This window comes from Manis javanica, chromosome 3, assembly GCF_040802235.1.
Source record: "Manis javanica isolate MJ-LG chromosome 3, MJ_LKY, whole genome shotgun sequence".
Taxonomy (NCBI): Eukaryota; Metazoa; Chordata; class Mammalia; order Pholidota; family Manidae; genus Manis; species Manis javanica.
The window spans coordinates 194,008,247-194,034,509 of record NC_133158.1 but is presented as its reverse complement, the minus strand read 5'-3'; the positions used below and the strand labels follow the sequence as shown (position 1 = coordinate 194,034,509).

The following is a 26,263-nucleotide window of genomic DNA, read 5'->3' as shown; positions in this document are numbered from 1 at the left end:
TCTGGAAATGAAGCTGTAAAATCAGGGCAGGGAGGGGAAGAGGAAAGTGTTTTCTTGTACAGTTTGACCAAAGAGAAAAGGGCAGATTTCTCACTAACAAGTAAGTTGCACAAGTCTGACCTAGAATTTGGAGGTAGAAAATAGAGAAAAGGGAAAGGCTGAAGGCCTCTACAGCGTCCTGTTTGCTTGACTGTCTTACTTAGCTCAGTGAAATAAGCAGATTTTCTGAGTATAATACTGAGAACTACAAATCTGTTTGTAATCAGTAATGTATTTAAAACATTTATTTGCACGATAAACATTGTTTGATATTTTTTACATAAAAATGGGAGGCCATCAGACTCCGGAATGTATTACTACATATTAGATAAATATATGCCATTACCTACTTTTCCGCTTCCTACCTCTTAATATAGTCTTTAAAAGCATGGAGATTGCTTAGATTTTCTTTTTTTCATTGGAGCCTCAAGTGGAAATGATTCAGTGGAGTGGGAACTTGGGAAGCGGACGCAGGGTTGGTGGGTGGAGGGAAGGAGCGTGGTAAAGACAAGAGGGAGCGAGACCTAGATGTGTTGGGGGCTGTTTCTTTTTCCCTTTTCCCTCTTTATTTGCAGAGCCAGTGGAGTAACCTCCCCTCCACTCCCCTATTTGCTTCTCTAAAATCTCTGCTCTCTTATCCAGTCAGAACAGTGTTCTAGAACAGTTTCATAGTCCTTCTTTTAACTCACTTCTTGCTTTGTCTCTTTTTTGTCTCCCAGAAGAATTAAGTAGATCCTTCCTGAAATACCCTGTGAGAACTCTATAGTAGCAATTACAGCACTCAAAAGTTTTTGTTTCTATGGATGTGTTTTCTTTTGCTAAGATTATAAGCTCCTTAAGAGCAGGAATCATATCTTAATATTTGTTTTCTTATCCCCTGGCACAGTCTGGTCATATAATGAGTAGTAAATAAATGCTTGATGATTGAATAGATGATTTTTAAAAAGGAAGACATTATGATCTTAGCTACTTATGAAGTTATGGGACATGAATCTTTTTTGACTTCTTTCAAACATTATGTTAGAATATTCTAGAAACTTCTGTTGTGGTTCTTAAAGATGCCCAATAAATACTCTCTCTTCCTGGCCTTGATATATGAGAATCAGGAGCTAGAGAACTAATTGATAAGTAATTGATCAAGTCCCGTTCTCCTACATTAGCTGAAGTGAGAGCACCAGAGGTCCTACCCCTGCGCTGCAGGGTCAGCTGGGGTGGCCTGCAGGGAGGGAGGCTTGAGTCTGAAGGACATCCCTCCCCAGGGCATAGAGAGGAAGAGAAAAGAAACCAGCTGGTTGGATAACCCCCACCGTCCTCACTGCTGCTCGCTGCAGGGGACCCACCACCAGGCAACTCCCTCTGCCTCCGTGGGTGGAGGTGAAGAGTTGGGGCAAAAGGACAGGAGTCATTAGGGAAAGAGAATCCTCCCCTTATACCAGGCCTGACCCACTGCGCTGACCTGTTAGCAAGCCTGGGGCCCTCCCTCTCAGACAGGGAGATCAGCCACTTCCAGTGGCTTGCCCCAGTCTTCTGGAGTCTGCTTCTCCCCCCAGTCGAACCAAAGCCCCTGCTTTTGTTGATCCTCCTTGGACTGCTGGGGAGCACTGCTGAGTTTACCCCTAGAAAGCTCTGAGGTGGGTTAGAATAATTCATTAATAACCTGTTCCAAAGCCACACTATTACCCAAGGTTGAAAGTTCATATTCTCATGTTTCCCATCCCCAATGCTTTTCAAGTCTTATAAACTATACAGCTTATCAGAGCTTTTTTTTGTGGTGGGGTCAAATAAGAGTTAAAATACTCAAATAAAAAAATACCAGCCATGTAAGAATGCCCCCATAGAGATGCATAATTTAGTGAATAAGAAGGTGAATTCTAAACCCTGAGCAGCTGGGAGAAAATCTTGGTTCTGAGAGACCTTGGCCAAGGTACCTAACCTTGTGTCCCTGTTCACCTGTCAGATAGGTAATACTATCACTACCTCCCAGGACTGCTGTAGCTATTGAATACATTAATACGTGTAAATAGCTTAGAACTAACTAGTACTTGGCACTTAATTAAACTGCACTCATCACTTAAAGAACACATTTTGAATATAAAGTCTCTCCTATTATGCAATTCATAGAGAACTTTAAAATTCAGAGATTCAGTCCTCTGGCAAGACATGAAAGTTGAAGCCTGCTGTAGTCCCGTATCATATTATCTTGGCCTGTGAGTTAACATATAAAGAATTTGAAGTCCTCCCCAGTTTGTTCCTTCTTCTCCCCTCTCCTTCCCTTTCTTTTTTTGTCCTAGCCAGAGAGGTTCCCCAAGCCCAAGTGCAGCTGGGGAGCCTTTGGCAGCTACAGCCTGGGCTTCGTCTCTCTAGAATGTGTGTGGCTTGCCCAGAATTTCAGAGGTTACAGTAGTTCAGTACTGAGTCTCTCTTGAGCCTCACTTGAATCCAGAATCTTAATAAGACACGGAAGAATATCAGATTATCAACCTTCTGTCTACCACTCCCCACTTCCCAGCCCTCAAGGCACTAATTCTAAGCAAAACTTCCTCAGTACTTCCTGTTAAGAGAAGGATGGGGGACCGAGAGAGCATCGTCTTGGTTTCAGCTTCCATTTGTGCCACTGTAAACTTGATGGGGAGGGATTGCAGGTCAGGAGACTAATTTGGGACCTTCGGGGTTGGGGGGGGAGTCGCCTGTGCATGCCATGCTCTCTAAGGGAGCAGCGCCTGAGATGCTTGGCCGTCCCTCAGTCAGCACTTGGCAGTGGCGGCAACAGAGTCAGTAGCGTGTCTTTCTTCTTTCTGCACCGAGCCCTAGTTTCTGGCACTGCTGGCTGAATGTGGGGAAGCTCTGTTTAGGGCTGGAGCATCTGCAGTGGCTGTGGTCAGGGATGTGGAGATCTGTGCACACTCTGGTTTCCTTCGCCTCTAACTATGGACTCAGGAGACTTTCAGAACCTAGTCCTGAGGGAAGTCTCCCCTTTCACCCCACTTATCTCAAGTGGAGCATTTGTTCTCAGCAGATTTCTGGAGGGGAGCCACTGTTTGCACTTTGGAAGCATGGGGCCTAGTGGGGATAGCACCTTGGCCCTGTGTTGGGCCCCTTCTTTCTCTGCAGTCATGGGCTATGCTTCCAGGATGTGCTTGTCTTTTCCTGTCCCCTCATCCTATCAGGAAGGCTCAGTTGATTTTCTCATTACATAACCAACTTTTCTTGTTGGTCTCTTTCTTTCTTTAGCAAGTGCAAGCTACTATTGATTGCTGGAATTGGTGCATTCATTTTTTCACTCTTCCCTTTACTTTTTGGTCTCTCTTTTTTTCCTTTCAATAGTTTCTTGTGAGTTTTCTCAAAGCCAGAGAGATAAAATGACTAAGGTCTGGGTCTGCTGAAAGCATCTCTTGTTCAAACAGATCTTCTGCTCTGCTCTCTTTTCTCTTTTCTCTTCTCTTCTCTTCTCTTCTCTTCTCTTCTCTTCTCTTCTCTTCTCTTCTCTTCTCTTCTCTTCTCTTCTCTTCTCTTCTCTTCTCTTCTCTTCTCTTCTCTTCTCTTCTCTTCTCTTCTCTCCTCTCCTCTCCTCTCCTCTCCCCTCCCCTCCCCTCCCCTCCCCTCCCCTCCCCTCCCCTCCCCTCCCCTCCCCTCCCCTCCCCTCCCCTCCCTTCCCTTCCCTTCCCTTCCCTTCCCTTCCCTTCCCTTCCCTTCCCTTCCCTTCCCTTCCCTTCCCTTCTCTTCTCTTCTCTTCTCTTCCCCTCCCCTCCCCTCTTCATCAGATACTTTTAACAGAGGCGATATTTTCCTATCAGACCTACCTCTAAATCAGGTCTGAGGTTAGTCTGTCTTGTCCTGCCTGGTTCCCCTTAATGGGTTTCCTCTTGCTTTGCTTTCTTCTAGACTGAGTCCTAGTTCCATTAAGTTCTTGAACATGTTGGAATTAACATGTCTCCACCTGATAATGCTGTGAGCATTCTGCTCTCATCTTCCTGGTCTCTGCCTCAGAAGCCTGGCCAGTGTAACCCTGGCCATAGCTATCTCAGTCTTCTACAGTAATTGCTCTTACTATAGATTCTGTACCCGGCATTAGAAGTGTGCTTCTGTGTTGTTCCAAGAACTGAATCCTGGTTCCTTTTTGGGGAGCAATTCCAGTCTGCTGAGATCTCGCTTGTCTACCTTTACTGGATTTGTTAAGCTCCTATAAGCACAAAGGTGTATCTCTTTCATTTCACTTAGAGCCCAGGCTACCCTGTCTCTCTTTCTGTCTGTTAACTGGACTTTGAAGGTTTCCTTGTCTATTCCAGCTCTGTCTAGTTCCCTGAGATGTCAGCCATTTTCCTAAGGGGAGGCCTCCCTTCTTCCCGCTTCATCAGTCTGCCTTCCCTTTTTTGTTTTTGGTCCTCTTGTCCTGATAGCAAGACTAATGCATGTGTCTCTAACCTCCTAGCGCCTCTTTGATTTCCATTGGAAGCCTGATTGTGCCAAGGACAGACCTTCGTGTTTGCCTTCTTTGTGCATGCAGTGATTTTGTAAGATTGCTTCTCTGACTTAACCCAAGATCAGAGTATATCTCCTGAATGAGGATATTCTTATTGTATCTTTATTTAGAAAATCTGCCACCTGTCTATGTATCTGTCACTTTGGCTCTTGAACGTCAAAAGTGACAGCATTTAGATGATTGCTAAATTTAGAGCCAGTGAGTTAAGGAGGAACTTTTGAGTCCGTGGACCATATGAATTTCGCAGCTCCTACTCTAGTTGGGAAGCTAATGCATAAAAAGGAACAGACTTCAGAGCAGCCTGTCTCTACTGCCTGCCTAGAGTTGGACTCAACAGTTTCTTCAAGATCTGGCTATAAAAGCAGCAGCTATAAAAAGAGAGCTCTGGAAGCTTTCTCTAAATAAAGGAGAGCCCTGACTGGGACCACTTTTTCTTTTTCTTTCTCCCTTCTCTCTTTTTCTTTTCTACTGGTGAAATATACACAGTGTAAAATTTGTCATTTTAGCTCCATATTTATGTCTGGTTTGTTTCACTTATCATAATGTTTCCCAGTTTCATCCATGTGGTAGCACGCGTCAGAATTCCTTCCCTTTTCAAACTGAATTAACATCCCTTTGTGTCTATATACCTTGCTTAGTTCATTCATTCATCAATAGATTTTGGATTGTTTCCACCTTTTGACCACTGTGCATAATGCTGCTGTAAGTATGGATGTACAAATATCTGTCTGGGTCCTTGCTCTCATTTTTGGGCATATACCTAGAAGTGGAATTGCTGCATCATATGGTAATCCTATTTTTAATTGTTTGAGGAAGTGCCCTACTGTTTCCACTACACCAAGCTTTCTTTCCTAGCCTAGTCCTTGCCGTGGCCATGCCAGCTGCGAGGTTAAAGCTGTGCTCACGTTGCTCAGGGTCAGGCTACAGCCGCCTGCAACATAAAGCCTGAACTTTCGCTGAGCCTGGGCCCAGGTTCAAGACCTGAGTGCCCGGCCTTCAGGATCCACTTGCCATTTGCTTAAGACCCAGCAGCATCCAATTGTATAAAAATAGCTGCTTGTCTTTGGATAGAGCCACCATATGGTGCATGACCTACCAAGGTGAAAATCCCACACGGCCATCCTGAAACTTCCAGCCCAGGCTGTAATAGTTAAGAGCTAGGGTGTTGCACAACACGGACCATGGAGCCACTTGATCATCCAGCCAAACAAAGGTCTCAATATCTAAGTGTTAATTTGTTCTCCAAATTGCTTTTTGTCTGTCAAGAGTTGTTGGCACATTTCAGGAGGGTGGAAGGTCGTGTAGAATAACGGACACTTTTTTCTTGGGTTCTGAACCAAATGTGAAATAAGACAGAAGACTTTGAAGTGCTTAAGAAATAAAATCCCTTCTGTTAGAAACCAAAGGAATGGGGAAGAGGGGTTTCCTACTTTGATGTGGGAAAAATGCTTTCCAGAAGCATTCAGTTTATTTACTGTGTAATTTTACTAATTTTGCTGCATTCATTGTGAATGAACAAATATATGTAGTAATGCTCCCCTTTGCAGGCCTACTCTGTGTCCTGCAGTTGGCATGTGTATCTCATTTAATGCTGTAATGGAGGTGAACTCATGAACTCCATTTAAAGAAGAGGAAGCTTGAGTCTTGGGGAGGGGAGGGAATATTCCCAGGGTTTTTTATGCTGGGGTTTTATCTTGAACCTGTATTGACTGCAAAGCCACTTGGCAATGCTGCCTTTTCTAAGAAGATGTGGATGAGGGTAAATGCTCTACACATGCTTCAAACCCTTTACCTTTAAAATAAAACAAAACTCATTTCAGTTCCTGGGTTTTTACAGATATTTTAGTGAGTAGGTCTGGCAACATAGGTAAATGTTGTTTCAGTGATTAAATTTATCTAATGGTGGTAGTAATGGGGAGGGCTGAAACATAACTGCTTTTTAATATAAGGGTTAAGGCCAAGCAACCCGCAGTGCCTACCAGTAACTCAGCTGAGCCTGCCGTTACACAGAAAACACTACATTAGGGATTTGGTTATAGAGCACAAGTGTTGTGTGGAAGGGACTCAAAAAAGGGCCTGTTTTATGCAGAATCATTTGCTGCATAGAATGTATTGTACCTAGCGCTGTATTTGTGGGCCACTGGTTGGGATGGCTGCATGGCTTATACAGGGTCTGTCCCTGTGGATACACATGTTGGCATAAGAGATTTACCTTTATGAGGACCTCTAAACTTTAGCATTTGAAATATGAAAAGGGAGCAAAGTGTCTAAGAAAAGTAGAATGTGAGATTGGGATTTAGCTAAGTAAGTCTTTTATATTTCACAAGTTGTATTTCAAAATGAAAGGTTTTTGTGTATGGTCATTACAGGGAAGGTCATAATTTCAAGTCTTTTGTTCATTCTGTCTGGATTAATGTATTACAGATTCTCATATACTTTTGTTAGAATATGGTTTACTCTTGTTCATGAAAGTTATTGAAAGTGACTTAAGACTTTAAGTCAATAATTTTCTTTCCTGTTTAGTTGCACACCATCCCCGCAAATCACACCTGCCTCTGGCCGGGAATACAAAGACCAATTTCTTAGCAAGGACAGGAAGGTGGTCTTTTATCTCTCCTACACGCAGTTACTTAGATTTATACCCCTTTACCATGAAACCATGTGAATACAAGCCATTACAAAAAGGAGTTTTAACGCTGCTATTTTTTTTTGACAGTTGCACCATGTCTTGGTATGGTTTTAAATATATGTTTCCATGCTGAAGAATTTTTAGGGTTTTAAACCTAGGAGGACTTGACTTGGTCTATTTTGATTTACTTAGAAGTGCTGACTTGTGTTAAAAGTCCTGTTATTTTTTTCTGATTTTCCTCTAGTTAACCTCAGGACCTTTGATAAGTCATTTAACTCTCCCAGACTGTATTTCTTCCCGTCTTCTAAGTGGTATACTTTATGTGAAAACTACTAAGGAATTATTTTATTTTTGAGCTAAAATCATGAACTATTTGGTTAAAGTAATGTGGGAGATTTCACAAGTAGAGAAGTAGGTTTTTGTTTTCCTATTGCTATCTGCCCAGGCACACTCCTGGATAAGGGGATGTCCTCCTGTCATAACAAGGGTGCTCAGGTGCCTTCAGGGAGAATTTGTAATCCCAGTGTGTGTGTGGTTGCCCCAAGTGGCTCCTGTTTTGGTAATGGTTTCCTTCTTTCAGCCAAGCTTGCAATAGGCTTGCTCTTTTGAGAAGGACACATTTAAATTTCTCTTTGAGAAAAACTGATGCGCTCCATGGGCACTTTGGAGGTGCTAGAGCTCCCCCTTGTGGAATTCTGAAATATGTTCTGCAACAGATGAAAGTGTAGTTTATTTTTCATATGCTTTGCACTAATAGAAGAATCTTACTTAAAGTGGTAAAGTATAAATTCATCCACTAATTTACCAAGAATGACAAAATATAGGGCTTTAAATCATATCAAATCACTGTGCAGAGGGGATTTTTAATCACGCTCAAAAATCATAATTTTGAACTTTTAACCTCTTGATTTTTGAAAAGATATTTAAGGAAGAAAATTGCCTCATTAGGTTAACATCTATAGTTAAATTGTAGATAAAAAACTTAATTACACATACGGATGTTGAAAGTGTTGATATGGGTTTTCCTTTAAACTTTTTTTTTTGAAAGATTCAGATCAGAAACACATGCCATATCAGGTTTTGATATCATCTCTTATTTTATAGCCATTGTTTATGATTTTTAGTTTGTCTGTTTCAAGCTTGCCCTTTTCAAGCAAGCATTTGTGGCTGTGTGCCCACTTCTCTTCATTCACCAACTGGTAGGCATTATGGTGAAAGCAGCAGATGAAGAGAAGCAAATGGATTTAAGGACTACTGTGGAGGAGGTGCAATCATTATAACTTGGTTTTGGATTTATTTGGGGGAGGGTAGGTAAGTAGGTGAAGTTGTTTCTCAGGTTTCTGGCCTAAATAATTGTATGAATGATGGTGCTAAGACAAGGCACATGGCTAAAGTTGGTGTCTTGGCATGTCTAGGGGTTCAGGCAGATGCTCAGGTGTTGGTTGGACATGGGTGTGCAGAGAGGTCTGAACTGGAGAGATAAATGTGTGCAGCATCAGCATGTCGAAGAGCTCCCCTAGGAAGAGAGTGAAGAGGGCCAAAGGCAGAATCCAAAATAGCCCTCACATATGGAGGGTAGAAGGAGGAGGAACCAACCAGGGAGGACCCCAAGAGGAAGGGGAACAGCCACAGCAAGGACAAGTAGTAATGGTGTTAAACGGGGCAGAAGGTTAAAATGAGAAGCTTCCTTTGGAGTTGGATATGAGGAGGTCATTTATAGCTTTGGTTAAAGCCGTTTGAGTGAACTGGGCTTTTTTTGTTTTTGTTTGGTGGTGGGACTTGTTTACAGAAAAATAAATTCAGAAATCTAGTTCTTAAGATTTTAGGTTGAGTTTACACGTGTTATGATTCAATGTAAGTCTAGCAAATACTAGCACTTACTTTTTAAAAGAAACTTTGGTTAATGTTTGGTCCCATTTACAAGCTTGGTTAAGCTCCTTAACTATTTTTACTGCATTTTAAAATGTAATCTATTTTATTTATTTATTTATTTTGTACTTAATTGCTCGAGTGACCCCTGAAGCAGCTAAAAGTGTTTTTATATAACCCAATTCAGGTAAATCTTATAAATCTAACACATTAAATATAATTGGGGTGATTCTACTTAATGGTAAATCTTCCTGGAGTGAATAAATACTTAACCCCCAATTAAGTCAGCCAAGGATTTCAGGAATGCCTTCTTACCTTACTGAAATTTCCTGGTGTTCTCAGTGTGACTGCCAAGCCGTGTGTCTTTTTATAATCACTATGTCAGACACATTAAACTGGACGAAGGAGGAATCTCACAGCCGAGGTCCTTTAGATTCACATGCTGCATTACTCAGTTTTTCTGTGTCTTTACCATATGCAGCCCCCACCCTCACACCCAGATGGCTATAGCCCTGGATTTGCATTTACATTCCTTTGTCTCCAAGATATGTTGATATCATCCCATGTGGCCAAGGTCTTTGAACTTCACTAAGTTCTGCATTCTACTTAAAAACTTTTGTCTCTCCCATCCATAGCTTTTCCACATACTAAAAATGATAGCCAGTTGAATTTGGATCTGTGGTTCTATCATACCTTCTAAGGTCATTCTACAGATGGAAGGCAGACAAAATGAGTTAATTAACTACTACTGGGTGAGCCTACTTTAAAATAAAAGTAGACTTCTATGTTGAAACAAAATGTTCGAAAAGCATAAGAAATACCAAACTACAGTGTTCCTGTATATATTTAGAACATATTTATCTGTTTATTGCCATAATAGGAATTTTCATGTTGCCCAAGGGAGAACTTAAGATTTTCATTAGAATGTAAGCTCAGTGACCAAATAGATTTTTCTGCTTTTTTTCATTGGTGTCTTTCTAGTAAATAGAAGAATATCCAGCATTTAGTCAAATATCCAGCAGATATTTGAATCTTTGTTGAATGGAAGAATGAATGAATAAATGTCATTTCTGGATAAATAAGTGTTGTTTATGAATAAATGATAGATTGTTTACTATTAATACTAGATCGAGCTTTTTGCTTCTTTTAAGTTATTTCCTCCTTTTTTCTTCTTTTAGGCAGAAACCACTAATACTAGCCTTTTACAGGTGCAACTGGAATGCAGTTTACATAATAAAGTGTGTCAGCAATTAAAGGTAAAGTAGAAAAATTAGTATTTTCATCGTGATTTCCTTCCTGCCTCTGCTTAGCAATAAAAAATAAAATGGCACATTCTATTCTCAGAAATACACATGCCTTTATCTAAAGTGCTTTTCTTTTTCTAAAATTTCATATCATAGAGTTTGTTTGATTTTTGAGTTTCTCCTTTTTTTTCCATCCCTCTGATCTCAGAGCTGTTACCTGGAATCAGATGATGTTTTACGGCTTAAGATGAGCATAATTGTAACAATGGAAAACTCTTCGAAAGAATTTGAGGAAAACACACAAGATTTGTTAGATCATCTCTCTATTATTTATGTAGCTACAGATAAATCTGAGACCTCAGGTAAGATGGAATCTTTAAAAATTTCCCACATAATCTATTTTGGATTAATCTATGTCATTATGTAGTATTTACTTGTGGATTGTATCATTGCACTCCAAGACAAAGAGTTTTTGTTTTCATTATTAAGACATTACAGTAGTAACTGGTTCTCAGTCTGCAATTGCTTTAAGGCTGTATTGTTTTGGAGTAAATTAAATTTAGAATTAACTGTTCTGAGTTGGCTTGGGAATAATTTTTCTTGATGTTCTGGAGATAGTAAACAAATTAAATAGGCATGACCGTCTAATACAAATTTTCACAAGGTATGTGAAGTAGTCTTCTATCTCTTCTTCCACTTTTACTGATTTGCAGAAGCTCAGTTGATAAAATCATGGGGTTTTGTATTTTTAATAGTTGATTGCATTCTGGTTTTTCCTGGATACCTGACAAGTTAGAGTAGTGTGAATTTTAGTGTTCATTTCTGTGAATTTTTATCTTTGAATATGTGTGTCCTTCTTATCAGAAATAACCTAGTTCATCAGTTTAAGTTTTTAGAACTTTTGTAGGAGACACACATTACATGATCCATGGCATTTATACTGTAGTGTTTGGTATTATCCATTGGTTATCAAGACTGTTTTGGTACATAAGTGTGTGTGAGCACACACACACATTCACACACATATTCAGAGAAAGAAATGTTATCCAAATATAGTTTTATATTGGCAATGTGTAAACACGGTTCACTTTCCAGTCCTCAGAATTGGTTATAGTAGTGATGGTTAGCGGGAGAGCTTTCCTGTGCTTGGATTCATAGTTTTTGGTGATTCTCAGAATGGCCAGGTAGACCTCAGTGTAGAGAAGACCCCTGTCCCACTGGGGAGCATTGCTGTTGGTGAGGGTAAAAGGAAGGCTCTTTTGAGATCTGAGGGTTTCATTTTTCCCAAGGTTGGTCATCTAAATAAGGAAATGAGGGGCTGTTCAATCAACAAGAGAACATAGCTTTATTTGAAGCCATCCAGTTGGTTAGTTTCATCCTGAGGGGGGAGTATGACCCTAAGCTCAGAATTTCTCTGCTGGTAGCTCTTCTTCATTTAGCTGAGCCTATGTTGGTACATCAGTCTTTTATTATTATTATTATTATTATTATTATTATTAAAGTATCATTGATATACAATCTTGCTTTCAAACACAGTGGTTCAGCAGTCCCCATGATCAACTTACATTGTGATTGCGAATTACTGTGCCCTTTTATCCCCCTCCCCATCGTACCCGCCCCAATCCCTTCTCCTTGGTAACCACTAGTCCCCTCTCAGTGTCCATGAGTCTACTGCTGTTTTGTTCCTTCTGTTTGCTTTGTTTTTATGTTCCACAAATAAGTGAAATTGTATGGTATTTATCTTTCTCTGCCTGGGGTATTTCACTGAGCATAATACCCTCTAGATCCATCCATGTTGTTGCAAATGGCAGGATTCTTTTTCTTTTTATAGCTGAATAATATTCCATTGTGTATATGGTACATCAGTCTTTTGTGTAAGGATCCTTTTTCTTCTGACTTCAAAGAATACCCAGGAGAAAATAGCTCCTAGTTTCAATTGCAGTGCTGAAAAATGAGTTACTTTTTTAAATAGAAATGCTTAATGTAACATTTTAAGTAGTAAAGTATGAGACTGAGATGGCTTTTTGTTTTAATCTTATTTGCTCTGATTCTTTTTGGATAGATGATTCGGCAGTAAATATGTATATATTACATTCAGGAAACAGCCTTATATGGATACAGGTAATTGTAAATACTTACATAAAGTATAAGTTTAAAACTTAACCTTAAAAAGTATTTAATTTTAGAACATGAGGATTTTCCAGGAACAGCTATAGAAGTACGTGTCCCTATCTCTTTTACTTTAAACTAAACCCCTTTTGCCCTGCTTGAAACCCGCATTTGGGTAAAAGTTGTTAGCACCCTTTTCATAGCATTATAGACACATCTGCTGGGCGGTTGCTGTGTATGCCAATCTGAACTCTTTAGTTATTTTCAGAGATCATTTTAACGGAGTTGATTCAAACTGGATAAGTATTCACTCAGCTGAGAGTGGTAACATGGATTTTGTTGTTGTTGTTGTTATAGGATATACGTCATTTCTCACAGAGAGACGCTCTATCTCTGCAGTTTGAACCAGTACTCCTACCCACTTCTACAACAAACTTTACAAAAATTGCCTCCTTTACTTGCAAAGGTACAGATTTTTAAATATTGGAGGTTGTCTTCTTATTTTTTGTTATGTGCCCTTTTTTTCTGTGAAATGACTCACAACTACAGTTGGGCAAGGTTTTCAGAAATAAGAGATAGCATGAAAGTCAAAGTGATTGTTGATGCCACTAAATTCTGCCACACACATAAGAGTTTGAGTTTAAAGCTTAACTCGATGGTCTGAAAGCCAAGGAAGTAAATGTGTTTGACAGAGGCACAGCTTTCCCAGATGGAGACACTGTCTAAGCTGCTGTAGCTGCGACTCAGAATGTGAATGCCTCGGGAGTGTAAATCCTGTCTTAGCTTTAGGGGTTTCTATAGTTCTATAAAGAAATGCAGATGATTTTAAACATATGAAAACATGCACCATCTCACTTAGTTTTAAAGAAATGTTAATTAAAACAAGTGAGTTATCATTTATTACTTAGCTGGATAAAGATCGAACAAATTGTTTATATTCTGTGTTGGTAATGATTAGGAAAAAAGCCTCATATTTTTGATAGTATAAACTGATACAGGGTTTTTTTGGAGGTAAAATTGGCAATCTTTATGAATATATAAAATGCACATATATGCTCTTAAATCCTTACTTCTACTTTCAGGAGCTTATCTACACTCATATATGTGTTCAAAATGTTAACTACAGAAATGTGCATTATTTGTGACAACAGATAACGTGAGCATCCATTGATAGGAGACTGCTTAAATTGTAGTTCATCTGCAGGAGGATACGCTCCACAGCTATTAAAAAGCACGCATGAACTTGTAATGTGAGCAGTACGTGTACATTTGGGTTTTTTTAAAAGGGTGTCTTATGTGCTTGTATATGCGTGGAACATCTGGAAGGATGCTCTAGAATCTGCCAACAGTTGTTTCCTTTCAGATAATTGGGAAGTCAGGGGTGAAAGGCAGACTCTACTTTCAGTTTTATTTTTTAGTGTTTCAGTGTTTTTGGAACCATGTATAGAGCTTTAAAAGAAAGAGTTGGGTATTAGTATCAGAGTTAAGAATTCAGTGCCAGTGATTTAGTTTTTTGACCTGGCTCGAGGAAAGCTGAGTCTTGATAAGTGCGCAGTGTTTGGAAGCACAGTCCCCCTTTGACTGAGAAGCTGCTTCTTGCTGTTGCAGTGGTATTCCTTCCTTGCGAACACCTCTGCGTTCTTCTCTTCATCATTCTTTGTTGAGCTTCCTTTTTCCCTTTCATCATCTCTGGCAGACCAAAGAAGAAATGAGAGGGTGGTTTAAAGGAGGGGTGGAGTAGAGAGGTAGACACAATAGATAATTGGCAATGAGCCAGTGAAGAAGAAAGCTAGGAATGTCTGAGAAAGGACCTTACCTTTTAAATCTGAGGCACCATTTTCATAGACAGAGAAGTGAAATAATAAGTTAGTAACACATGTATCTTGTTTTTGTTTAGGCATAATGAAAGTAAAGATACTTATACTCATATTTCTTTCTTTATATTTCCACACAGCTGCATCATGTGATGGGGGGATTAAAGAAGATGTGAAGAAAATAAGAAACACTCCAACACTAAAAGCATGTCTATCGTCTCCTGTGGTTCAAGGGTAGGTTAATTCCACTTACCCTTAAATTTGGGTTTATTTCATCTAGAAATGATTTAAAAATACAAGTGATAAGACTTGAATGATTCTCTGTCTCTGGCCTTGCTTTCTGGGCATTTAACACTGTCAACAAGCAGGGATAGGGGCTGTTTGCAGAATGGGGAGGGAGAAGCTGAATGATTCAGGTTATGAAATAGGTTCTAGGCACTGGGCAGGTTTGGGATAAGAAATGTGAGATGCATTTGGGTCCTGTTTTGCCCTGGCAGTGTCTGTGAGCTCTCCTGGCCTGGTCACTTCCCATTTGGGTTTCAAATGCTCCACTTGTGAGCATGAAGGTTGAAGAGGTTGATCTAAGGTGGTTTCATTCAGTGCAAACATTCATTCAATGGCGTTTTTGATGGCCCTCTTTTTGCAACTAGGGGCTCTTCCGAGTGCTAAAGGTTGTCTCACACTCAGGGCTGATGGCATGCATGTCTTGTGTTCACAGGTATTTTAGAATGGACTCCTCTGCAACCCAGTTTCACATAGAGACTCATGAGAACACATCTGGAGTTTGGTCAGTGTGGTACCTCAATCATTTTGACCGTAGTGTTGTGTTCAGTGATGTGTTTGTTTCCAAGGAGACCAAGCATATTTTTGAGGTACATACGGTATTTTTATCCAAGTTTTAGCCTATCTTAAGCTTTGTTTAAGGCCAGATGCTTTGAAATAAAAATGTTTATAAAATATAATTTTTACTTAGAATTTTTAAGGCAGCTATTTTTTCTTTTAATGTTTTCAGTATTACTTTTAAGATAGCTCTATTATTTTTTTAGGGAGCTCAAAGGGACCAGGATATATCCTTTAAGAAAATTTGCTTTTACCATTATTCAAAAACATTATACTGTATAATTTATACTGAAAAACTACATTTAGTAAAAATAAGCCTGGTGCATGATAAGATAGGTTTTTTCAAAATACCACCCTATGAAAATTTCAAGATTACTTTTGTGAAATTTAAAAACATATTAAATGTAACTTAAAGCCATCATTAATATAAAACTTTTTTCTATCTTTGATCTGGAAATAATTGAGTAAATTTTAGGAAAAGTAATTTCTTTTGCTTCTTTTCTTTTTAGATTCTGAATTTCACTGGCCCTTTATTTCTACCTCCAGGCTGTTGGAAAATATTTTCTTTGAAACTTGCTGTTAAAGACATTGCCATAAATCTGTTCACCAATGTATTTTTGACTACAAACATAGGTGCCATTTTTGCAATACCTCTACAGATTTACTCTGCACCAGCCAAGGTATTGTTTACAACACTATATATGTATTATAATTTTCAAAATATTTTTTCTTTTTATTGACTTATCTCATGGGTCTTGGGTTTTGTTGACTGAATTCAGCTCATGTTCTTTAAACCTATTTAAGAAATTGAAGGGTATTACCAGCCAATCTTTGATGGTAAATTAGATATGGAAGTCTTAATTTGGGAGAAGTTTCTATTTTTCATAAAATAATTTGAGGTTCTTGAATGAAATAAAGCTTTATAAGTAGATTAGTCTCTTTTTCATTTATTTCAAAAATTTGTAGAGCAATAAAATGCTAGCTATAGAAAACACAGTTGAACTTTTAGTATATACTTAGAATGACTTCAGATAAATTAGGTGGTAAATGCTTTGTTCAGGCCTTTGGTAAGTGACTCTGAGTTGCTTGTAATCCTTAAATTTCTTTAGTGGACCAGATCTAAAGCCTGAAAGGGTTCACAAGTAAAGAAAATGCTTTCTAAAATCTGGCTGAATTTTATTTAATTTAGATCTTATCTTAAACATGACTCATTTTTTCTTAATGTTTATTTCTTTTCATTTAGTTACTGTTATTCTTTTTGATTCAAGCTATTCTGTATAACACTGGGTTCTAGTTTTTCACGATGAGACATTCATGCAACCATCTTTATGATTTTTCTCACTTATTAACATTGGTGTTTCATAGACAGAAATGCCTATGTTTAGCTATAAGCTAGAGATAGGACTTCTAAAATCAAACTAAATGAAATGTAAGGTTAATTCCATTCATCCATATTTTGAGCAGAGGAGATTTCTTAGGAATTTCCTTTTTCCCATCAAGAGAAACAGAAGAAGAGTGGCTCGTGGGAGGGAGCAGGCAGCTTTCGGGTGTGTGTGGAGGCAGCAAGTTTGTGCTTTCTCAGCCTAGAGCAAGTGGGGCATGAGCTTAAATGGCCTAAGTAGCTTAGGAGTCACTACAGAGTGGCATTCTATTCCTCAGAGGATTAGAGTACAGTTCTGAAAAATCTACGACTGTCCTTAGACTAATCTTTAATTCGGAAGGCAGCTTGGTGTGTTTTGAGCCCGTGGGTTGTCCCTGTGAGCGCTGACTGTAGCATATAGTCCTCTGTAGGGATCCTTCCTCTGGGGGGCAGTTCAGAGCTCTCATCCAGGGATGAAAGGAAGCCAGGGACTCACTTTCTAGTTGTTTGGCTTCTGGTTAAAGGAAGGTTACTAAGGCAGAGGCCAATGTCTGCTTCACATTTGAGCGCATTAGGATTTTTATGTTTGGTGTTGTACTTTAAGTTATTCATATATTACTTTTCAATCTAGGAAGGGAGTCTGGGTTTTGAAGTGATAGCACATTGTGGCATGCATTATTTCATGGGAAAATCAAAAGCAGGTAAGTATTTTGCCCTGAGGCTTTCTCTAGAACTTTAGTTTGGGGTTGGGTGGGAAGTAGTGAGGGAAATTAGCATATGTAGATGAAATAATGAGTCCTGTACACATAACCACATCATAAGCCATTCTTAAAGAGCATGATCATTAACAGAATAACTTGAAATCAGTTAGAATCCTCCCAAAATATTCAAGGTATTTTTGTAAAATAATAATGCCTCCCCTTTCCCCCCCAGGTAGCTTATATTTTGTAAGGGATTTTTTCAGAACACATTATTTGATCATCATAGCAACCTCATTTCCAGGAAAAATTGGAACATTCTGGTTTTTTTTTTAAGAAAAGGGCTGACTAGAAGTTAGTAAAAGTAATTTGGAATTGTATTTGAAGATTAGTTACAGGAGCATAAACATCTTAGAGGTAGTGCTCATTGTAGGAGACTGAAGGCCATGCATGGTGTTGATATAGAAGCTGTTTCTTGTTTTTTTTCCCCGTCTTCTGATTTATCAAAATATTTAATGAGTGAATTAGTCCAGAAATTTCTTTTGGGAAATTCCCACTTTTTTCATCCTCATACACTCCTTAGCACAGATGAGACAGAACAGATAAGCAGAGGGGGCGGGGTGAACTGGAGACCAGTTTATAAATGTAAATAGCACCCTCTCCAGGCAGGTCCCCGCTTGGGCCCTCTTTGGAGGACTGCAGTTTGTCCATCAGCATAGTGAGCGATGTAGGTGGTGACCTAGCATTTACATGGGCTCAGTTTAGCCCTTTAGATTTAAGCTGTTAAAAATGTTCCAAGTACAATTTTAACTTGTTTCAGTCTGTACTCATGAGCCATGTGTCTTTTATGTTACTACCTTTACATAATTCTATTTAGTTTTGTTTTATACATGTTTGTTTAATTTATGATTTGCCATTGAGTTAGAGGGACTCTGAATAAAGCAATCGAAGAGGGGGCAATTATTCACTCCGCAGTCCTCTCGGTTTGAGAAGTTTAACAACTGTTGGAATTATTTGTTAGTTGAATTGTGTTTCCTATAAATCTAAACATTAAATCTGATGTAACTTTTAGAAAATCCTTCCTGGGAAGGGAGTCTTTCTCTGGATCGGTCTACCTGGGATGTGGATTACGAGCTTGCAAATAAATTGTACGAAAAATGGAAGAAATTTAAAAACGGTGATGTCTGCAAGTATGTGTTCACCTTTCTTTGTTTCCTTTATCAAGTACTGGGAGATACCATTACATAGTACTTTACTGGATTTGTAGTACTGATTTTTAATAATAGATAGTTCTCTCCAGCCTTTAATTTGCCAATTTCAAACCTCAGAAAAGTTTAAAGTATAGTGCAGTGAATACTCAAATACTCCTCATCTGGATTCACCAGTTGTTCACATTTTATCACTTTTGCTTTATTGTTCTCTCTACATCTGTAACTATATGTGTGCGCACACATACACATGCACACTCTCTCTTTGCTGAATCATTTGAGGGTAAGCTGTCGATAGCTTAATACAACCCTCAGTACTTTATTAGTAGATACTTTATTTCCTAAGAAGAATATTCACCTACGTGTAACTATACAACTATGTATACCCAATAAACTTAACATTGATAAAATATTTATAGTCTCTATTCAGATTTCTTTCTTTTACCCACAGCTATCCATTAGAGCAGTCTTTTCTTTTTCCTTTTTAAAACCCAGGCTCCATTCAGGTATCATGCAGTGCATGTGGTTGTCATGTTTCTCTGATTTTCTTTAGATTAGTGTCCCCTTTCATCTTTCAAAATGCTGACCTTTTATAGAGTCCTAGCCTGTTGTCCTGTAGAACCTGCAACACACTGGATTGTTTTGATTGCTTCCTCAAGGTTACATTTGCATTAAACATTTTTGGGAAGAGACTCTTTGGGAAGACCCTTATCTTTGTCTCACCCCAGGAAGGACACAAATGTTAGTTTGACCCATTGTTGACTTTGCTAAGTTGAATCATTTGACTCTTTCCATTGTATGTGTGACAAATCTCTCTCCCTTGTAGGTACATTTTTCCTCTTGCAATTAATAAATAAAATCTGCTTTGATAATTTGAGATGATAGAGATTTCCTGTTCCCTAAGAACATTTCACCCCATTTTAGCATCCCATTGAGAATCCTTGCCTGTATCAGTTATTAGATTGATGGCTGCAAAATGGTGATGTTTCTAATTATTTTGTTCACTCTACATTCTTTTTGAATCTTTGCTCATTACCATCATTACTATTCTTGATGCTAAATCATCCCAGCCGCTGGGGGCCCTCTGGTATGTTCTCATTCTTCTCTAAGCATCCTTGCTTTCTAGTAAAACAGGATGTTGCAAGGTCATCTTGTACTTTCCCTTCCCCAGACCCAAAGTAAGCCATTTTTTCGACACGCTCTTCTTCCTTTCAGTGGGAGTGATATTTAGTGATTTCTCTTTTTTTATATCAAAATATTTTTGATAATCCTTTCTTTCTTTATGAATCACACAGGAGGAATGTCCTAGGGATGACTCGGTTTGCCCACTTGAAGAAATCCAAGGAGTCAGACTCCTTTGTTTTCTTTCTGCCTCGTTTGACCACAGAGCCTGGCCTTGTGTTGAACTTCAACGCGACTGCCCTCAGGAACAGCATGGTGAGGATTGTGTGATTTTCACCTGTTTGTCAGTGACCCCAGCTCTTGGGTTTTTAAGTGAGCAGAGTCTTTCCACTGTGAGAATATATTGTTTCAGAACCACAATTAATTTAAATTCACTCCACGTGACACACATATGCCATTTGGTGCTTTCAGTAGGGAAGTATCAAAAGGACAAAAATCAAAAGGAATGGCACGTGAAACAGTAAAAGTGCATAAAACAAGTAGATTTCATGAAGTTTGTATTCATTCAAAGTTTTTCAGCTAAGAAAGTGTTCAACTGCAGACAGCAGAGAAAATCTTGACTAACACAGGTGTAACTTGGAGTGAGTTTATTTCACAATGAGAAGCTCAGAGGAAAGAAGTCCAAAGCTGGTGATGCTGCTCTGTTCGTCTCCGTCCTTGCATGTTGGCTCCCCTTGGGTGTGTGCTGCTCCCGCTGAGCCGGGGCGGCGGGAGGAAAGGTCGAGGGGAAGAATTGACACCAGCTGACTACTGTCTATGTCTCGCGAGTCTCAGTGCCAAGGAACTATGTCACATATCATCTGAGTAATATTTACACTTCATCAGGCACTCATCGAGTTTCTTAGGAATGACATCCTAAAACTTTAAAACACTTTTTTAAATTTTGAAATAATTTCAATGTAGAGGAAAGTTTCCAGAATAGTACCACAAGCCCCAGTTGCCCTCACAAAGATTCATTTATCATCCCCTCTCTCCTTCCGTGCATGTATTTTTATGAGCCATTGAGAGTGTCAAACATGCCCCCTTACCTCTGATGACTTCAGTGTGGATTTCCAAAGAACAAAAACAATGTTACCTACCAGAGTCTAATGATGAAAATCAGAAAGTGCAACATTATTATAATAATTTTACCTAATCTGAAGTCTAGATTCAAAGTTTTCTAGTTACCTACTAACATACTAGCAATTTTTTTCTCCCCAGTTCAGGATCCAGTTCAGGAGCTCACAGTATAGGATCAGGTCTTTTCTGGCTCCTTAAATTCTTCCTCAGCCTTCCTTTCCTTGCATGGCATAGACATTTTTGAAGCATGCAGGCTGTTGATTTTTTAGAATGTCCCTTGATTTGATTTTATGATAGTTTCTCATGATTAGATTCAGATTATGTGGTTTTTGCAGGAATATCTCAGGACGATGCTGTGCCTTTCCTGGGGTTTTGATTTTCCTTTCCCCATGCCTAGGTGAAGTACTTTGTGGTGAAGAACCCTTCCTCTTTGCCAGTCTCCTTGCAGCTCCTGCCTCTCTCCTTGTATCCTAAACCGGAAGCTGTAGTGCGCCTGCTCCACAAATGGTAAAGCGCCCAGCCCAGGAAGACTTTCTGAGGGTGGCTTGGGAAACACTGTTAAGATTTGACATTTTTGAAAGTCCTTTGCATTTTTCCTCTGGAACCTGTCTGTAATGGACGTCCACAGGATTAGCTCATGTACTTTGGGCATCCAGCTCGTTGGTGCATAAAACTTGATGGAAATGACCAGTTCAGTGTGTAATGCTGCATCCCCCCCATTGTTACTATGTTAAGTCCAGTTCCTGGCAGAATATTCTTGCCTTTGGTCAGGGAACCTTAATAATTATGATGTGTCACATATACTCCTAATATTTAGGATCTAAATCACTAGGATCTCTGGGCAACACAAGAAATGAGTTAGTGTTTTAGTATATTTTACTCTGGTGTTGATATAGGAGGTATGGTAATATGGTTAGTTCACGTCGATTACATCATAATTTATTTTCACACAATAACCAGTTTCACTTGGAATGATTCCTCCTTTTGGCTTAGTAGGATCTACCCTCATCCCAGGTTTCTCAGCTTCAGCACTATGGACATTTTGGACCAGATGATTCTCTGTTTGGGGTAGGAGGGACTGTTCTGTACTTTGAAGGATGTTTAGAAGCATCCCTGGCTTCTTCCCAATAGATGGTAGGACCTCCCAGCTGTAGCAACCAAAAATGTCTCCAGACATTTCCAGATGTCCCCTGGCAGATAAAATTGCCCTTGGTTGAGTCACTTCCTATCAGGATCCTTAGCTACGAACCATTTAGAGAAAAAAAAAATTGCTTCACATTTAGAGCTTTTAGTCATTACATGCTTCTTTACATTCTGTGCTGCTGAAGTCATTCATGCAGCAATATTCAGCACTTACAATGTGTCAGGTACAGTGTGGGGGACTGGGACACAGTAGTGACAGGGTCGGGTGAATTGTGTGTGTGCAAGTACATGTGCTTCCATTTATGTATATATATATACACAAATATGTGTATGTGCACATGAATGTATTATTTTTTATTGGCGATCTGAATACTGTTTTAAACTTCTTTTTTCTTTATAGGTTTAGCACTGATATGCAGATGATTAATTTCACAACTGGTGAATTCCAGCTCACCAAAGCTTGTCCTTACCAGGTAGGATGTCATCTTTAAACAGAAAAAGAGAGCTGACAAACTAGGCACATAGCACACGGGCCTCACTTATTTATGTTTCAAGAGTCTTTATGAAATATTTGTGGCTCTCTTATTTTTATATTCTAGGCATTAAATAAACATAGCAGATTTTTCCAATTAACTAATGTAGCAGAAGTCCATGATTCATGTTAGCCTGTAAATCATTTTAATTTGATATTTTAGATTCATGTGAGTGAAGAAATAGCAATTAAATCAGGGCTAATACAGAAAACCATAAAACTTGAGACCCCAGAATTTATAATTCTCTTAAGAGTCCCCATCAAATTCTTTTTAGGACTAAATAAGGTAAAAGCAAATGCCTAATTAAAAAAAAAATTCTATTACTAAACTGGCTTCATGTTTTTAGCAAGTTACCCAGTATCTGAGATATTCACCTCATCTATAAAAATAGATTTCTCTGAAATTCAGAGCCTCACAAAGCCTTGCATAATTACTTAGAAGCAGGAGTAAACATGACATGTGGCAAGGATGTTGTTTGGGATATGACAGCCTTGTTTCTTAGTTTTCACTCAGTTATTCTGTGGCTCTTTGGTTGTAGCTGAGTGTCTTCCTTAATGGGTGTTCTATGTGTGAGATCAATTCAAAAGTGGAGCTTTGGTTAAATAAATACACACAGAGCATTCCTAGATACCAACAAAGAACTAGCAGAAAGAGATATCAGGAAAATAATTCCATTTGAAATTGCATCAAAAGAATAAAATACTTAGGAATAAACTTAACCAAGGAGTGAAAACCTATACTCTCTGAAAACTCTAAGATACTCCTGAAAGAAATTTAAGAGGATACAAATAAATGGAAATCTATCCTGCTGATAGATAGAAAGAATTAATATTGTCCAAATGACCATCCTGCCCAAAGCAATTTACAGATGCAGTACAATGCCTATCAAAATAGCAACAGCATTTTTCAGTGAACTAGAGCCAATAATCCTAAGATTCATTTGGACCCACAAAAGACCCCAAATAGCCAAAGCCACCCTGAGAAAGAAGAACAAAGCTGGGGGGATTACGCTCCCTGACTTCAAGCTGTGCTACAAAGCTACAGTTATCAAAACAGTATGGTTCTGGCACAAGAACAGACCAGTAGATCAGTAGAACAAAATAGATAGCCCAGATGTAAACCTACACATACATGGTCAATTAATATATGATAAAGGAGCCATAAATATACAATGGGGAAAAGACAGTCTTTTTAACAACTGGTGTTGGGAAAACTGGACAGCTACATGAAAGATAGTGAAACTGGATTACTATCTAACTCCATTCACAAAAGTAAACTTGAAATTAATTGAAGACTTAAATGTAAGACATGAAATCATAAAACTCAGAAAAAATCATAGGCAAAAATTTCTTAAACATAAGCATGAGTGATTTTTTGGACATATCTTGGAAGTGAAACAAAAGCAAAAATGAACAAGTGGGACTACATCAAACTAAAAAGCTTCTGTACAGTGAAGGACACCATCAGCAGAACAAAAAGGCATCCTACAGTATGGGAGAATATATTCATAAATGATTTATCTGATAAGGGATTAACATCCAAAATATGTAAAGAACTCATATGCCTCAACATCAAAAGAACAAATAACCCAATTAAAAAATGGGCAGAGAACCTGTACAGACATTTCTCCAAAGAAGAAATTAAGATAGCTAACAGGCACATAAAAAGATGTTTCACATCACCAGTCATCAGGGAAATGCAAATCAAAACCACAATGAGATAGCACCTCACACCACTCAGAATGGCCACTGCCCAGAAGACAAGAAATAACAAGTGTTGGCGAGGATGTGAAAAAATGGGAAACCTCTTACACTGTTGGTGGGAATGTCAGTTGGTGCAGCCACTGTGGAAAGCAGTATGTAGGTTCCTCAAAAAACTAAAAATAGAAATGCCATTTGACCCAGAAATTCCACTTCTAGGAATTTACCTGAAGAAAGCAAAAATCCCTGATTCAAAAGATATATGCAAATGCATGATCAAAACCGAAAGTTTCTGTGATGACTGCCCTTGCACTGTTCACCATGTAAGAATTTATTCACTATGTAAGAATTCGTTCACCATGTAAGAACTTGTTCGTTATGCTTCAGAAGATTGGAGACTGACGAGAATTAGGCTTGAGATGGATTAATGATTGTACATTGAGCGTTGACCCCCCTATACTGAATTTTATTGTTGTTAACAACCATTTGATCAATAAATATGAGAGATGCCCTCTCAAAAAAAAAAAAAAAAAGATATATGCACCCCTGTGTTTGCTGCATTATTTACAATAGCCAAGTTATGGAAGAAGATAATCGTACACATACACCATGGAATGTTATTCAGCCATAAAAAAAATCCTGTCATTTGCAACATGAGTGGGCCTGGAGGGTATTATGGTCAGTGAAATAAGCCAAGAGGAGAAAGACAAATACCATATGATTTCACTTATTTGTGGAATCTAAAAACAAAACTAAACAAAATGAAGACATAGCTATAGACTCATAGACACTCAAAAGTGACTGGTGGTTACCACGGGGGAGGGCTTGGACTGGGTAATAAATTTGTGAATTTATTACATGGACAAAAAGGATAGTATCAATGGCTTTGAGACATGTAAAAATTTAACTTAAAATTCTTATTAGGACTCTTTATTTTGTAAAAAGAGGCCTGCATTTTTATTTTTTTTTATTCTGTTGGTTTACTTTTAGAACTGTTGTCCTTAGGTTAAGAGCATATGGAATTGGACATTCAGCTTCTGAATCCAGGTTCCTCTGTTTTCTTTCTGTGTGACCCTTGGCAAATTATTAACCTCTTCAGGCCTCATCTTTCTCACTCACAATTACATTTGAAGATTCAGTAATGTTTATAGAAAGCTCAGCATTTTATATACCTTATTGTATTATATGTATACATATACATAGACACACCTTATTATATTCCAGTGTCTGGCATATAAGAACCATTTAATAAGTTGTACTGTTCGTATTATAATTTTAATATTAAAAATCAGCTTTTTATTCACTTTTCATATGTATAAAGGAGGGTTTCTCACCCTTCATGAAGTTTCTTCATGGAAAAAAAAATGTATCAAATACCATCGTCATTTCTTCTTTCAGATAGTGTGAGAAATACTAGCAATAATTGAAGGCTGAAACAAACTTCAAAAATTAAAAGAAAAGATGCAGATTATAGGATTATAGCTCTAAGACATTAATAAATTGTGTTTAGTGAGAAGGAGCTAGAAAAAGCAGTGGAAAGAGGGAAGATGATAAAGAACTAAATCTTGAATATTAAATTGAGATCACAAGATTCATTCAGAGAAAGTTAGGAATCTTGGAATATCAGAGTCTGTGAATAAATGAAGTATTTCTTCTGAATGGAGAGACTAAATATAGTAAAGATGGTTTCTATATAAGCTTAAATCAATGTTAAGGAGAATTTCGGGCTGTCCAGCAGTAGTTGGGTGGTTTGGTCAGATCTGTCGCGTTCATGCGGAGGCTGTTTGGTCTGTTGTCAAAGTGCTCGTTTACATTCAAAGCATCTCTGCAATGAAGGCTTCTAGCCCTGGCCCCCATCTAAGGCAGGAGGCAAATCCTCTTCCCAATATCCATACGAGGCTGTCTGGCAGCCTCTGCCTGTACTTCTCAGCTATGGCCTGGGAACTCTTCATCAGTGTGAACTCTCAGGATTAACAAGTTCAGCAGGTTTATTAGGACAGTCATATCTGTAGTAAAAGCAATCGTGTTTACTCTCAAATGCATAGTAGTGAAGATGTAAGCTTGCTTTGCAGGAATTACTTAATTGTGTATCTTAAATTTGCAGGGTCTGCATTCAGAGGAATCCAGGTTTGGCATCCTCCATTTACATCTGCAGCCTTTGGAAATGAAAAGGGTCGGTGTAGTTTTCAGGCCAGCTGACTATGGAAAAGTTACCTCACTCATACTAATCCGGTAGGTGTGTCCCTGTCACAGAGCCTGCTCCTCACTGACTCACCTAAGTCTCTTTTTCTCAAGAATACATCTTTTCTTTAGCAAAAAGTTGACATTTACATACTAGTCGGGCCTTGGGTGATGA

General features: G+C 38.6%; 1 protein-coding gene across 6 annotated transcripts in view; it reads left to right on the top strand.

Annotated features, from left to right (window-relative positions):
• Positions 1-26,263, top strand: part of TMEM131L (transmembrane 131 like) — a 157,708-nt gene that overhangs the window by 84,882 nt on the left and 46,563 nt on the right. For 5 of the 6 annotated variants that reach the window (XM_073232562.1, XM_073232563.1, XM_073232559.1 and 2 more), the window contains 13 exons: positions 10,196-10,273; positions 10,470-10,623; positions 12,324-12,382; positions 12,728-12,836; positions 14,325-14,418; positions 14,903-15,056; positions 15,534-15,704; positions 17,016-17,085; positions 18,155-18,272; positions 19,586-19,727; positions 20,929-21,038; positions 22,075-22,147; positions 26,012-26,139. In XM_073232562.1, coding sequence (XP_073088663.1) covers positions 10,196-10,273; positions 10,470-10,623; positions 12,324-12,382; positions 12,728-12,836; positions 14,325-14,418; positions 14,903-15,056; positions 15,534-15,704; positions 17,016-17,085; positions 18,155-18,272; positions 19,586-19,727; positions 20,929-21,038; positions 22,075-22,147; positions 26,012-26,139 — 1,460 coding nt within the window. The remainder of the gene's footprint in view (positions 1-10,195; positions 10,274-10,469; positions 10,624-12,323; positions 12,383-12,727; positions 12,837-14,324; positions 14,419-14,902; positions 15,057-15,533; positions 15,705-17,015; positions 17,086-18,154; positions 18,273-19,585; positions 19,728-20,928; positions 21,039-22,074; positions 22,148-26,011; positions 26,140-26,263) is intronic. The other variant, XM_073232560.1, reaches the window with a different exon arrangement.